The sequence below is a fragment of the Sinocyclocheilus rhinocerous genome, unplaced genomic scaffold, assembly GCF_001515625.1.
Source record: "Sinocyclocheilus rhinocerous isolate Xijiao unplaced genomic scaffold, SAMN03320098_v1.1 scaffold263, whole genome shotgun sequence".
Lineage (NCBI taxonomy): Eukaryota > Metazoa > Chordata > Actinopteri > Cypriniformes > Cyprinidae > Sinocyclocheilus > Sinocyclocheilus rhinocerous.
This window is the reverse complement of record NW_015645086.1, coordinates 1,619,468-1,634,863: the sequence shown is the minus strand read 5'-3', so window position 1 is coordinate 1,634,863 and position 15,396 is coordinate 1,619,468. Positions and strand designations below refer to the sequence as shown.

At 34.9% G+C, this 15,396-nt stretch overlaps 1 protein-coding gene across 1 annotated transcript in view; it reads right to left on the bottom strand.

Annotated features, from left to right (window-relative positions):
* The window catches only part of cntn3a.1 (contactin 3a, tandem duplicate 1), a 64,974-nt gene that overhangs the window by 8,751 nt on the left and 40,827 nt on the right, over nucleotides 1–15,396 (bottom strand). Inside the window, exons 9-12 of the mRNA XM_016509141.1 lie at nucleotides 14,205–14,344; nucleotides 8,877–9,006; nucleotides 7,207–7,357; nucleotides 1,270–1,397 (exon numbers count right to left, since the gene is read on the bottom strand). Coding sequence (XP_016364627.1) covers nucleotides 1,270–1,397; nucleotides 7,207–7,357; nucleotides 8,877–9,006; nucleotides 14,205–14,344 — 549 coding nt within the window. The remainder of the gene's footprint in view (nucleotides 1–1,269; nucleotides 1,398–7,206; nucleotides 7,358–8,876; nucleotides 9,007–14,204; nucleotides 14,345–15,396) is intronic.

Below are 15,396 nucleotides of genomic sequence, written 5' to 3'. Positions count from 1 at the left end.
ATGTCAGAGAAAAGGGTCAAGATGACAAAAACGTGCAATAGTGCAAATTAATAAAATAGCTGGTTCATCTTTAATTTACGGGATGAATCAGTACTGATTAGTAATCTCTGGATTTCCTTGTGCTGAATTATTCATGCTTTATCATGCACTTCTTGCAGAGATGTCTCTTTAATATGGCAAACACGTGACTTTTGCTGGAGCAATTTTATTTAAACTGTTTGCAAATTAACATGTCAAATGAACATGTATTCAGGCTTTCATGTGAAAATGAGAACAGGAGAAGAAACCAGAGAGTTTCTATAGAAACCAATTTTAAAAACAAGAAGGACCACCAAACCGCTGTTCTAATAGAGCGATGGTATTGTCCACGCCGCCTTGTCAAACGGGTGAAGAATTCACAGAGTTGCAAAAAAGGCTGTTTTAGATGGATTTAAGCCCTAATGAAACACAGCACGGTTATTTCCACACATATCATGCATCTCTAATGCTTGGCAAATAAATCAATTCCCCATTAACCACAAGCACAGTTCATCTAGTGTGTGGAGATAAGGAGCTTGTGCTTTACTCTTACACTGGTAAAGACTGTAGATCGATAGTAAATAGTTATTTATATATTTAAATTTATATAGTTATTTATATCATACAAAATATTGTTTTGCAACACATATTGTTATATACAGTACACAGTATTTTTAGTCTCACCAAGGCTGAATTTATTTGATAAAAAATACAGTAAAAACAGTAATATTGAGAAATATTCTTTAAATAACTTTTCTATTTGAATACATAATAAAATGTAATTTATTCCTGTGATGCAAAGCTGAATTTTCAGCATCATTACACCATTAGTGTCACAAGATCCTTCAAAATCATTATAATATGCTGATTTGCACCTCAACATTTCTTATTCTTTTCAATGCTGCGGCTTAATATTTTTGTGGAAATTGTGATATTTTGTTTTACAACTCTTTGATGAATACACAATTCAAAAGAAAAGCATTTATTTGAAATAGAAATGTTTTGTAACATTATAAATGTCTTTACGATCACTTTTGATGACTTCTATGCGTCATCGACTGGATAAAAGTAGAAATTTCTTTACACATTTTATTGTATTAATATATTTTATTTTTTTATTTTATTAATATATTTAACACAAATGTATTTTTATAATGAAAACATGTTGTCATCATCGTGTTACATGCATGCATATGTACAGAAGTGTCCAAAAGTAATGCATGTACTAAATACTAAAATGTCCCAGCATACCTTTCACCACCAGTGTGCCTGCACTGCTTGCCACTCCAAACTGGTTTCTCGCCACACAGGTGTAAAGACCTGCATCTAGTTTGGTGATGTTGGATATCCAGAGACTGCCATTATCCAGAACGGAGACTCTAGACAATAAAGTGACATGATGAAAGCCTTGCAACACCATTCATCCAGATAAACAAGCTTTAAAACCAATTATATTACATCGAAGATCAATGAACTTTAGTCTGGCCACAGAGATCAATAGTCAATAGGACTAAAATAATAAGACATCATTAAGCAATTATAAAGAACACAATCAGATTATTATAAATCTATATTTTTATATGATAACATAATCTGCAGTTAAATACTGTGTTTTTATGTATATTTAATTATTGTATTTCAGATTATTAGACATTTGGTGTCTTTTATATTAATGTGAAAATAAAACATTTAAAAGCCAAACACACGAAAATGAAACCCTTCTCTGAACTCTTCCTTGCTGCTAAACCAGCTCTGATATATTCACTTTCGACAGATGATTAAAGCTCTCTATTTACAGTTTTTTTTTTCTGTAGTTTCTTCTGCAACTATTACTAGCAAGACTTTCCACATCATAAAACATCAACATTCTGGCCATGGTTTCTGCTGAACAGTTCAGCCAAAAATAAAATGTTCTGTCATTATTTAATCACCTTCTTGTCTTCCAAACCCATTAAGGCCGGGACACACCAAGCCGACTTCAAAGAACTAGCGGCGACGAAAGCCGACGGCGTTGTCGCCTCACTTCGGCATCGTCGGACCAAAAAGCTGCGCTCGAACACACCGCACAGACTACAGCCGACGGCAAACTAACACGTGCATTCTGCGCATGCGTGAGAGGAATTAACTGTCTATATCAGCAGCTATCAATAGTATATATTTGTCATTCAAAAGGATAAACCGAAACAAAGATATACACAGATATACGAAACTATGAGCATGCTATGTATATGTATATATTGAAGCAGAATTTCTTTTGGTGGGGCTATATGAGACTGTTGATTAAGTAAAGACAGCATATTGTGTCCAAAATTACATTTTAAGATTAAAAAATACATTTTCATGTTCCCCTACAAGTGCAGAAGAAAAAGAGAAAATTAGCTGTATTCTGCTTTTATTAATTGTAGTGCAGGGGCCAAAGCAATGAAAAATGTTGAAGAGCAGTGCACAGGATGTGCTTCATTTACACCGTGACCTTTCAGTATGCAGTGGTCTTCATCACAGCACTGAGAAGAGAAAAAAATCTGCTCCTACTACCAAGGCAAACAGCCCTTTTTTATGGACATGCCAGTGTTTGCAAGAATTTAGTAAGTGGAATTTTTAGAAATGAAGGCATGTTGATATGAGAGCTTTCAGCAGGCACGTCATCCTCATGTCTTGTGGGGTTATCGTCAATGGTTTTACTCTAGCTGAGGCCAAAATTACACTTCCATCAAGCGGATGATAGTGGGTTATATATATATATATATATATATTTATAAGTTGTCTAAATTATCTTTAGGAGATATACACATTTAAAATTTACATTCTATCTCTTCTGGAAAAAAATATTGAAAATATTGACTCATCTTACACTCTTTGGCATTTCCAAATTTTTGTCCAATCAAATGTTCTCTAGAATGAAAATGTCCCGAGTGGACCCTTTTCACAGACTGTAATGATATTATCTTTAGGAGATATACACATTTAAAATTTACATTCTATCTCTTCTGGAAAAAAATATTGAAAATATTGACTCATCTTACACTCTTTGGCATTTCCAAATTTTTGTCCAATCAAATGTTCTCTAGAATGAAAATGTCCCGAGTGGACCCTTTTCACAGACTGTAATGATGGATTTCCACAGCTAATAACATTGTAAATCTTGTTTTTCATTTGAAAAAATTGCAATGTGCATTTATAACACTATACTGTGTTTTCTTACCTTGGCATTAAAGGCAGGGTAGGTGATCTGGTTCAAAAACATGTTTTGTTAAGCTGGTTGAAAGTCTTTTCACATCCCAATAACAATCACTAAGTTAAGTGGTCTAAATTTATTTATATGTATTTATATCATCTGTGGAAGCGTAGGACCATAAAATGTCCGTCCAATATCTCTCAGTCTGAGGGCTACGATAGGCTGTCCTACCAGCATTCCTCCACACACCCTGTTTGCACAGATGTGATGTCATCAGTGTGTTCCATTAAGCTATTGCAGACCGAGCGAGAATGGAAGACGTTATTATTGTAATATTATGCGCTTTGTATTGTAATGTTTTCTCACCGGTGAATGAGTTGCATTCAACCCTCCACAAACGTCGTCTCTCATCGTGTCGCTGGTTAGCCGCTGGTCTGCCTGTATGCATTCATGTGTTTTGGAGGAGGTGTGGCTTTGGAGAGTGATTTGCAGGGAGGGTGGGATCTATGCTTTCAAACTTAGCTTGCTATTGTTAGCCTCTCCAAAATCGCTTACTCTACCTTTAAAATACATAAAACTAGTTAACGCTACTGCGCCAGTGTTTCTAATACAATGGCTAAGGGAGTGAAACAAATTTGACATCTTTCTCTCTTTTGACCAATGTAATCAATCTTTCGATATTTTTTCCCTCCTTTGGAAAGTCACAGAAATGCTATAATTGATTTTTTTCTTTTGCTATTTGAGCAAATGGGAAAGCAAAATTGATTTTTGTTGTAGTTTCCATTCACCACTATAGAAGTTTACCAACTATGGCTGCTTCCACTTCTGAAAACCCCAGAAATGTGGACATGGTCAATACCACCAAATACATCCTTGCACAATAAATAAGAAATCTTGGAACAAGGCTGTGACATAAAATAAAGGCTATCTATTTTTTCCCTTTAAAATACAATGACCAACATTCAAAGCAAATACTTCACACATGGAGGAAAACTGAGCTGGTCAAGCAATTTGGTAACACATTACATTAAGCTTCTATACATTCTATCAACATTGGCAATATGCAATAGCTAACATGAGATAACAACAAACAATACCTTTCCTTGAAATGTATTATGAATGAACATGAATTAACAACATTTATAAATTAACATTAGCCCATTTGAAAATGCAGTAATAATTCTGAAAACCCCAGAAATGTGGACATGGTCAATACCACCAAATACATCCTTGCACAATAAATAAGAAATCTTGGAACAAGGCTGTGACATAAAATAAAGGCTATCTATTTTTTCCCTTTAAAATACAATGACCAACATTCAAAGCAACTACTTCACACATGGAGGAAAACTGAGCTGGTCAAGCAATTTGGTAACACATTACATTAAGCTTCTATACATTCTATCAACATTGGCAATATGCAATAGCTAACATGAGATAACAACAAACAATACCTTTCCTTGTAATGTATTATGAATGAACATGAATTAACAACATTTATAAATTAACATTAGCCTAGATTTGAAAATGCAGTAATAATTGTTGTTGATTGTCACTATTGTAACATGTTACCAGCAACTTCACTATGTCTTTAACACATTTAAAAAAAATCTGTCAGCTGTATAATTATGCATGAATAAATTTGTGCAACTTTTACTTATTTACGCACAAACACGGAAAAGCTGGAAACTGTAAAAGGCTACAATCGTATTTGCATAGTACAGTCAGCAGATTTCCAACAAGCACTACATTACAAATGCAAAATTGGACAAAGAAATGAAAGCAACTTTTTCCCTTCCCACATGATCATTATAGAAGTCTGAAAAGCTGTTCTTTGGTTTTCTTTCTCTTCTTCCTCTCTCGCTCTCATAAACACACTCCCAGTAGTGCAGCAGTGTTTGATGAGAGACCCTGTCCCTCTTCTATCTCCATCTCTAGATTGTGGGTGGATGTTAGCAAAAGGCTGATGGACAGTGATGGCTACTAATGATTTTCTTACAGCAGCTCCAGACTCGAGAGTTCAGAGGTACTCTCTCCATAGAGACACAGTGCCATTCTGCTTAATTCCTCCATGGATTCATCTAAGGTGTAAGCTAATGAGAAATCTGTGATGCACTGCCTTATATGCACTATAAAAACCTATTCAAACATGAGTTCTTGATCAGGAGGCATTAACGGTGTCTGAGAGGAGGTTCAGAACTGTTTTCAAGTTCAGGCTTACAAACAGACCTGATTTTGAATCACTTAGATGCTTGCTGAATTTAGCTCCGGGTCAGTCAAGCTAGACATTCTACTATGCAAATATTAATCATAGTCAATGTGAATTTTTATGCATAATCCTTAAATCTAATGTGACTGGATTTCTTTGATGTTAATTTTCTTTCTTATTCTGTACTCAGTCATACTTAATTCTCTGATGGATGCTGTCCATGTCAGGGGAGGTGACCTTTACACCATTTTAATCATTCAGGGTGTGATGGTATATCCAATAGTGAAACCAGAGGCTTTCTCAGAACTCTATATGATGGTCTACTTAATATACTACCGTTCAAAAGTTTGGGGTTGTAAGATTTGCTGTTTTTGAAAGAAGTCTCTTATGCTCACCAATGCTTCATTCATTTGATCATAAATACAGTAAAACAGCAATAACGTAAAATATTATTAGAATTTAAATTAACATGTTTCTATTTGAATATAGTTTCAAATGTAATTTATTCCTGTGATGGCAAAGCTGAATTTTCAGCACCATTACACTTACTTTCTTTTGCTTCTTTGATGAATAGAAAGTTTAAAAGAACAATGTTTATTTGAAACATGTATTTTATTTACTGCCATTTGTTTTTTATAAATTTCATCTTTGTTAAATAACAGTGTTAATTTCTTTCAAAAAAATCTTTTGAATTCTAATGTTGGTCTTTTGTTTACATATATAAATTCATATATAAATGACTGACAAAAATATTTCTAAGAATATTTAAAATAAAGATGCAATTTCTACAAGAACATTTTACATATGAAATGTTATGCAGAAATTTAAGACAACTTTAAGATTTTTTCAACATGTAGCCCTAAACGTAAAATTGCGTATTATTATCTAATAATTTACGTTCTAAAATTATGATCTTTGTACGGAGAGATCCCCATTATTTTCTGTTATTTAAATACATTTATTATAGGATAATGACTTAAAGGATCAGTTCACTTCTGCCTACGTCACGCGTGAGCTTTCCAACGAGACTGCGTAATGCATGAAGTTGAGGTAGTGCAAGACATGCATTTGTGGTTAAAAAGCATATAAAGTTTTATTTTTTTTAGAAAATGACCAATCTTTTCGCTAGATCAGCCCTTATTCCTCGGTTGGGATCATGTAGAGCCCCTTGAAGCTGAACTGAAACTGCAATTTGGACCTTCAACCCACTGGCCACCATTAAAGTCCATTATATGGAGAAAAATCCTGGAATGTTTTCCTCAAAAACCTTAATTTCTTTGCGACTGAAGACAGAAAGACATGAACATCTTGGATGACTGATTTATATTATGAGCCTAAATGCAGTCATGGACAGAATCTTGTAAAAAAAAAAAAAAAAACATTCTAAAGGAAAAAAAAAAAAAAAAACCTTGGGAATGCTTAATATACTTAAACCGCCTAAATGTATATATAAATATGCCAATTAATGGGCTAGACAACAAAAGATAGGTCCAAATGAACTTTTACACTGCTACATTTTACATTACTACAAGATACAAATAGTTTATGAAACTACAGATTCAGTAATCAGTGATTGGTTGATTGTTCAAGTGCTGTTGATGCTATTCTCTGACATGAAAGAGTTTTTTTTCTAGATCAAGTAAATGCAAATGCAGCGGCTGTTGTTGTTGAGACGTTTTGATGTGAATAATCAAGCCTTTGATCAGTAAAAACCCTCTGCCTGACCTGAATCATATTGCTCTGTCTCTATCACTTTAATAAACAGGTCCTTGGCAGACAAAGGGAAATGGGTTGGTAAAAATACCTGTGGCTCTCTCGCAGGGCTTCTTTGCCCTTCCTCCAGGAGATCATCCCGCGCGGGGACATGCGGGGCCTGCACTCAATCAAAACATCTCCACCCTGCCGAGCCAGTGTCTGTGCCTTTAGCACACTATAGGAGAAATCTGGTGCCACTGCTGATGTGAAGAGAAAAACAAGCATCTTACAAAACTGGCAGAAAGATAGACCGACTGAATCCTAAAAGTACTTGAGAAGTCCTTAAAACACAAAAAAAATGTCACTGCTTTAGATAGCAACATCAAAAAGTGTCAATTGTTTTGAAGAAAAACAGTACAAGCACATTTTTCAAAAAAAAAAATTCATATTTTCTACACAACAGGCATATAATACAAAATATGGAATAAATACAAATGTAAATATAAATAATAAAATATGAATAAAAGATTTCAGCTAACAATTTAATAAGATTTACTTATCAAACATTCTGTTCTTCTAACATCAGGACAGTTGCATCACACTGACATTTGAGCTTTCATGCCCCAAATAATATAAAATTTTAATTCAGAAAAGTAAAACATATTCTTCTTAGAAGAGGTTTATTCAAGTAACTGATGTATGAATTGCATTTTTAATATACAATACCATTCAAAAATTTGGGGTTGATTAGTTTAATTAATTAATTGATGTTTTAGAAAAAAGTCTCTTATGCTCACCAAGGCTGCATGTATTTGATCAAAAATGCAATTACAACATTAATATTGTGAGATATTTTTTACAATTTAAAATAACTGTTTTCTATTTGAATATATTTTAAAATGTAATTTATTCCTATGATGCAAAGCTGAATTTTCAGCATCATTACTCCAGTCTTTAGTGTCACATGAGCCTTCAGAAATCATTCTAATATGATGATTTGAAACGTTTCTTATTACTAGCAATGCTGAAAATAGTTGTGCTGATTAATATTTTTTTGTGGAAACCATGATAAGATCTACTTCCAGGATTCTTTTATTCATAGAAAGTTGAAATAGAATTGTTTTGTAACAATGTATGTCTTTACTGTCACCCAGAGGCATGCGAGGAGGATGTTTTTAATGCGATATTCTCACTTAAGAGCACACTCAAGAGCTCATGCTATCCCCCGCAAACCACTAAGTCAAACTGAGTCAAGCCAGCCAGCACAAATCTAAAGGCTCTAAAGTGCGAAGACTGTCTACCTCACATCTCCCCCAGGCAGCAATTTCAGCATACTAGTCTTTCCTGCCTGTTTGGCATCCATCTACACTCAGCGCTGACAGCATCAAAGCACCCATTGTGCTGACAAATGACAGGACTTGGGAACAGAGCACTTTTCTCATCTGCCGCATGATAAAATGACCTCGAACGTCAACTCCTTTAATCTTCAGCGCCGAGATGGGTTTGATCATTGATCCTGTCAAAAGTTATTCTGCTCCTCATAATAGTGGGTCAACTGTTTTTAAATGCAGCGTAAAAGGGTGTAGTAAGACTAATGATTGGTAGCGTTTGCTGACAATGTGGATAGAATGAGCTTATAAGGAAAACAAAAGCCAAGTACTGCTAAACAGCACTGCTGCACCAAAACACAACAAACTTCATATCATATATAAACAAATTTGTAAACATAAACTGCATCTGGCTATATCTTTAGTAACTATGAATTTAGTGATTCCTTACCAATGACTCTGAGTTCAGCGTTGGCAAACACTCGGCCATGACGGTTCTCGGCGATACACTGGTACATCCCAGTATCTGACAGGGTCAGACTGCTGATGGATAATGCCCCGTTTACCACCTGGATTCTGTCCTGGAAACATCACAACAATCCCACACTTCAATTTAAAACAATTAAATTGACTTGAGTTACATATTGAAAATTAACTCCAGTATTATTTTACATGTTAGACACATTCTACATAGAAAACACAGTCTGAGAAATCCATGTAATGTTTTCTTCTTTTCTGTCCTTGCATAAGGGCTACACATATTTAAACAGTAAATATGCAACTTGTCCAAGAAATAGCAAAATCATACCCAGACTGTTTTGATAGCTTTGATCAGTGAAAATGAGGAAGCTACTGAAACTTTCGATGAATAAGGTATAAAATAGGACTTTTTTCTGATCTTTTTCAACAAAGAGTCAATGAAAACAGAAGGGCTGCCCTCTTAATAGTCAATTAAACTCTAGCCGATGAGAAGAGGCTTAGCCTTAGCTTAGTTAATAAAGAAAACAAACAGAGGGCACTTTCTGCCGTCTCGGTCTCCGTGAACTAGAGCGCGTCACAAAAAGGAACGAAACTTAGTTTACAGACTTCTTATCTATATCTTCTTTCATATATCTATAGAAAGGTTCAAATGTGTACTTTTAAATTAACCAATTCAAATCGAAAACAAATACTCTCTGATTATGTAATCTGTATGAAAGCATTGCTCTAAAGGCGCGTCCATGCAGAGCTGGAGAGTCAGCATCTTTGCAGCCGACACTGACTAAATTATTAAAATATCTCCTTGATATTTTTTCCCGACACATTCATAGTTACTTTTGCTTTATGTGTGTGATTGAGCGCTGGTTTATACTAATTATCATATGTTATTGTCATTTTGAACAGTGGACACACATTTCATGTGTTAAAACTACATAGAATTTACATGTGGTTAGTGGCAAATACAGAAATCTCTAAAACCGTTTTTCAAGATTGTTTCAAAAATTCATTTCAAATGAACAATAAAATCGAACAACAATGGTATCTTAAGATTTGCTTCATTAACTTAAATTCCACAAAATAAAAAATAAAACAACAACAACAACAAAACTATAATGTATTGCATGGATTTCTGGCAACAGTGATAACTCAAACAAATCAAATGTAAATGAACCATCCATACAAACTGATTTACTAGAAAGAATCATACTTCTCAATGCTACTTGTTAGATAATGTTAGATAATATTTTATTTTAGATAAAACTATCACAACAACAGAACATGGGATTTGTGAAAGGAATGGGACACCACTAAAGTATAGGCCTACCATATTCACGGAAAGTGCCTGCTATAAAATAATAAAATGACAGATGTGAAGGGAGCAGAACGGAGGATGAATCTAATCCCATAGTAGCAGTGGGTTGCTGCTGATGGGCGGTCTATAATTTTTTTATCCTGGCCAAACACTTACTCATAAAGCCCCTGTTATGCTGCCATTGCACTCACTTGAGTGTGAAAAATTGGAATGGTGCATTCAGGTTGAATGAACTGAGATTTAAAGGGCTCAGATATCTGCACTCACTCTCTGCATGCGGGCTCTTCAGAGTCTGGTGGCATTAGCTTTATGCCACTTGAATTTCATTGTTCCAATGCAGCTGGAAAATGGTGTAACTCTCTGGCCACATGATCCGCCCTGACATGGAGCATCACAATCTAACTGATATCATAAACAGACCGCTTCATATGTGTGCCGTGTTGACTGGGGTAAACTAGAGAAATCAGTACAGCCTCTAGCAGCAAAGACAAATGGTGGCAGAAATCAGCTTTATGGGGTAATTAATTAGGGGTGACATTCCACTGAAATCAGCACTTTCCCCCTTGACGGGAGAGCGCCGTTTGAGTGGGCTGTACTGCACCAGACTGATTAAGTTGCCCACCTGAATAGACATCGCAAAGATTGCCCCAACATTATGGGTATTGGCTTGACATGTGTGAAATTGTTGCTGAGGTAAACATTTACACAAGCAGATGAATATTTGGTGTAGTACCAGGAAGAAAATCAAAACAAAACGTAGGAGAACTGCAAACTTTTAAACAGATAATTTAAAAGTACATAACATAAATATAGATTACACAACAGTTAGTTTTAGTGCACTCATGTGATTGAATAAGAATGACATTGATTATATTTGATTTTTTAATATATATAATTTTTTTTTCTGTCATATTGGTAATATATCTTTCACTTGGATGTTATAAGTTGCACTGAATAAATACAGCTGGATAAAACAAAAACTGTGTCCGTCTTCATTTCAGGCTGCAAAGCAACAAAATGTGATTATTTTAAAGGGGGGTGATTCTTTTCTATACCCACTGTATAATATATTTCAAATGAACCATAAAATCTGACAATAGTGGGATCATAAATTTTGTTTAGCTTAAGTTACACAAACACTAAAACAAAACTGTAAACAAAACTGCAACAACACAAAAACAAAACAGGAGCTGATCAAGATTAAACAAAAATCACAGTATCTTGTACACACAAAAAAATAAACTAAATAAAACTAAATTCAGCTAATTGAATGTAAAAACGGTCTTATTTATAATAAGAAAATGCTAAGTAAATTATTGAGCAATAACTCAACGCTATTGAAAAATAGCTCAAACAAATCAATTGGACTTGAAATGAACCATCCGTACAAACCGATTTACTACAATGAATCAGACTTCTCAATGCTGCTTGAGAAAGAGAGATGAAAATCTAGAAGGGCATATTTGATTACTGCTGCAACTCACTCATGTGGAATACAATGTGACATAATTCTGTCATGCTACACCACTGAGAAAAAGAACGTATTACTGTATTTTGAAAAAGAGAAATACTGAAAACTAGAATTAAATTACTAGCTCTACTGCTTAGGGTTTCTCCCTAACAGTGATGATATATGGATCTTCTGTGATATGCTCTCAATACTGCATTCAGGTGATGGTGGATAGTATAAGGAAATGGCCTTTTCTGTTCATTGTAATCATCAAATAACAAACGACACCCTTCTTCTTGCCCTCTGACTACATGGATGACCTTTGGTCTGGAGATTGATCAAATGCTGAGGTAGCCGATGGTGACATTTACAAAATGGTAACACCTCAGCTCATTAAGAGTGCAGCCTCACAGGCTGAGATTGTGTTCACTATCTTTCAGAGTGATGAAACAAGCTCTGTTATACATGACACTAATACAGCACAGAACTGCTCTGAACCTTACAACAACTGAGACAAACCTAAACCAGAGCTCTGGAAATACACAGAATCCTAAAAATACACAACATAATCCAGAGAAAGGCAATAGAAAGTCCCTTTTTATTTTTATTCACGTCTTGTTTTTAGAATTGTTGTACACGTGATGTTGCCGTACTGTACCTCAACCAGTTTTTATGAAAACAACCAAGTTGAAATAAATCTGCAATAAAGTAAAATATTACTATTAGTGAAAACATAAAATGTTGCTTTGGCAACCATCTGAAACAACTTTAACAACTAAGATTTTTAAAACGAAAATAAATAAACAAATAATAATGACAAAACACATTAAAAAACTTTTCCCGGTTTTTGTTGTTTTCTGTTTTGTTCTGTTTGTTTAAAAGCACATAACACTTCTCAAAGTAAAAATGAAAAGAAAGAGTTTTTATTTGTTTATTTATTTATTTATTTTTAGTATTTAACAGAAAAGATTATGCTTTTTTGAAAAGATAATAATAAACATTAAGGTCTTTCAAAAGATATTCCTGTCATTATTTACAGTAAACTAAATTAAATATTGAATTACTGTTCTCAGTTTTATCTAAAGTGAAAATTGTACTTTCATATTTTATTTCGCTTTTGTTTATGGTGAAATTAAGTTGTAAAAAGTTTTATTAAGTTCTATATTGACCTATATTATGCAACATTTTGGCTTGTGCCTAAAGAAAATATACTGATTAGGTTAAAAAAAGACAAAACACAGATTGTCCGACTTAATCATTTATGATCTAAACAATATTGTGTTTCTCTGCTAAACTTGATTTATTTGCTTTCGATTAAGTGAACCAATCAAGAACGCAAAAATTATTTTTGATGTTTAAATAATTGAAACTGTAATTCTCAGCATGCCTTGCATGAGACCTAATGGGGAGAAGAAAAATTCAGAAATGAAGCAACATTTTTTAAGAAATATGAGAAAAGATGGAGACTTAAAGGGTTAGTTCACCCAAAAATGAAAATTAGCCTGTGTTTTACTCACCATCAAAGCATCCATATGTGTATGTGACTTTCTTCATTCAGACGAATCCAATCTGAGTTATATTAAAAAATTGTCCTGGCCCCTCCAAGCCTTTTAAATGGGGGTAAGCGGGTGTTGTTTGTCAACAGTTAAGAAGACGTGAAATAAAGTGCGCGCATCCATAATAAAACGTGCCTCACACGGCTCCGGGGGGTGAATAAAGGCCTCCTGTAGCGAATCCATGCATTTTTGTACGATAAATATCTATATTTCAAACGTAATAAACACTTTTTTCTCACTTCCGCTGTCTGTGGTACGCGGAAGACGTTCAGGCGGATGACCTAGGACTTAGGCGTCGTGTGTGCGCCTCTGAGAAATGCAGGAGCAAAGGAAACAAAGTTTCCTTACTTTAGCAAAGGAAAACCAGTCTCCTCTTGGCTTATATCGAAATCCTCCGACATTTTTCTTTACAAATCGTCGTTTTGTGCTTCTAATTCGTGAACGGCGTTTTGTTTAGCTTTGTCTGCGCGTTCGTCACTGATCACGCAACGTCGACGTACTACGCCATCCGCCGGAACATCTTCCGCATATGACAGTCAGCGGAAGTGAGAAAAAAGTGTTTATTACTTTAGAAATATGGATATTTATCTTACAAAAATGCATGGATTCGCTACAGGAGGCCTTTATTCATGCCACGGAGCCGTGTGAGGGACGCTTTATTATGGATGCGTGCACTTTATTTCACGTCTTCTGAACTGTTGACAACCAACACCCGCTTACCCCCATTGAAAGGCTTGGAGGGGCCAGGACAATTTTTAATATAACTCAAATTGGATTCGTCTGAAAGAAGAAAGTCACATACACCTAGGATGCTTTGAGGGTGAGTAAAACACAGGCTAATTTTCATTTTTGGGTGAACTAACCCTTTAATAATGTTCAATTAAACTATATTCAATTCTGTTGGGATTTCCTTCTAAACTTCCCGAATCTGCTAACTTGCTCTTCAGGTGCACTAAAGATAAAGCAAACCGCATCACCCACCTCAAAGGACTCAAGCGGCTCTCCGTTTTTCAGCCACCTATAGGAAGGTTTGGGCTTAGCGCTCGCCTTACACTCCCACAGCAGAGATTCATCAATGGCTTTCTGCACATCCTGAGGCTTCTCCACCAGAAGAGGGGGCGCTGAGATCCATCAATAAACACAAAACACACAGCGAGATATCAAGAGCTGCTGATAAAAATGAATTTTCAACAGCTCCCAGAATCCCAGACACACTTAGAGTTGCTTATTGATTAGCCCCTGTTAGGAATCAGTAAACCAACCAAGCAGTTTATGAGCCAATTAATGAACAAATCCAGTTATTAATCAATCAACATGGCATTAGAATGAGGAAAAAAGCACAATTCTGTATGAATAGTTTACAAAGACATTTAGTAAACTGCATTCACACTGAGCACATGGCTCTCGTTAAATGTGGGTCAAATTTTATGGATCTTTAGCCTGTATTTGGTATATTGCTTTAATTTTAATATTGCTTTGAGGAACATCGCACACCCTTCCCAAACATGCACAAATTACAACAGAAAAAAAAGGTGCTAGAAAAAGTGCAAATGTTACAGTTTTAACCTTGATTACATATTTATACTCAAAGCTAAGACGATTAAAAAAAATGTCTTGAAAACATATTAAAATGAGATTGATTCTCATGGCTTTGCTGAAGGTCAGTGTGACTTGCATAGGCTTAACTTTACTTTTAAGACGAGAGAGAAAGGAGAATAATCACGGCGTAGTGCAAACGTGAACAAAGTAGCATGCTTTATAGGTATCAGTCACACTGCTGGAGCTCACAGTTTTGACTTCGGCCATTATGTTATAAACAACAGTGACCCATATTGATTATTCCATTGCTCCAACATCAGTGATAGATGGACAATACAGTCTATGGGAGATTATAGATTTTTACCTGCCAAATAATTGCAATGACAAATAATTACAACATATGGGGATACTCATGAAAATCTGACATACTGGTTATAAAACATCATGGGGATATAAATTAAACATATAGCATTGATCAGTGATAAACTCAAATATATAAGCATTCATAAAAGCTTAATGGTGCATGAATATTGATTGTGTATTTGTCTGATTACGGAAAGTGTGTAGAATCTTTTTTAAATGTCCAATCTGCTCTTTTCCATACAATAAAAGTGTTCATTATTCTATACCATTG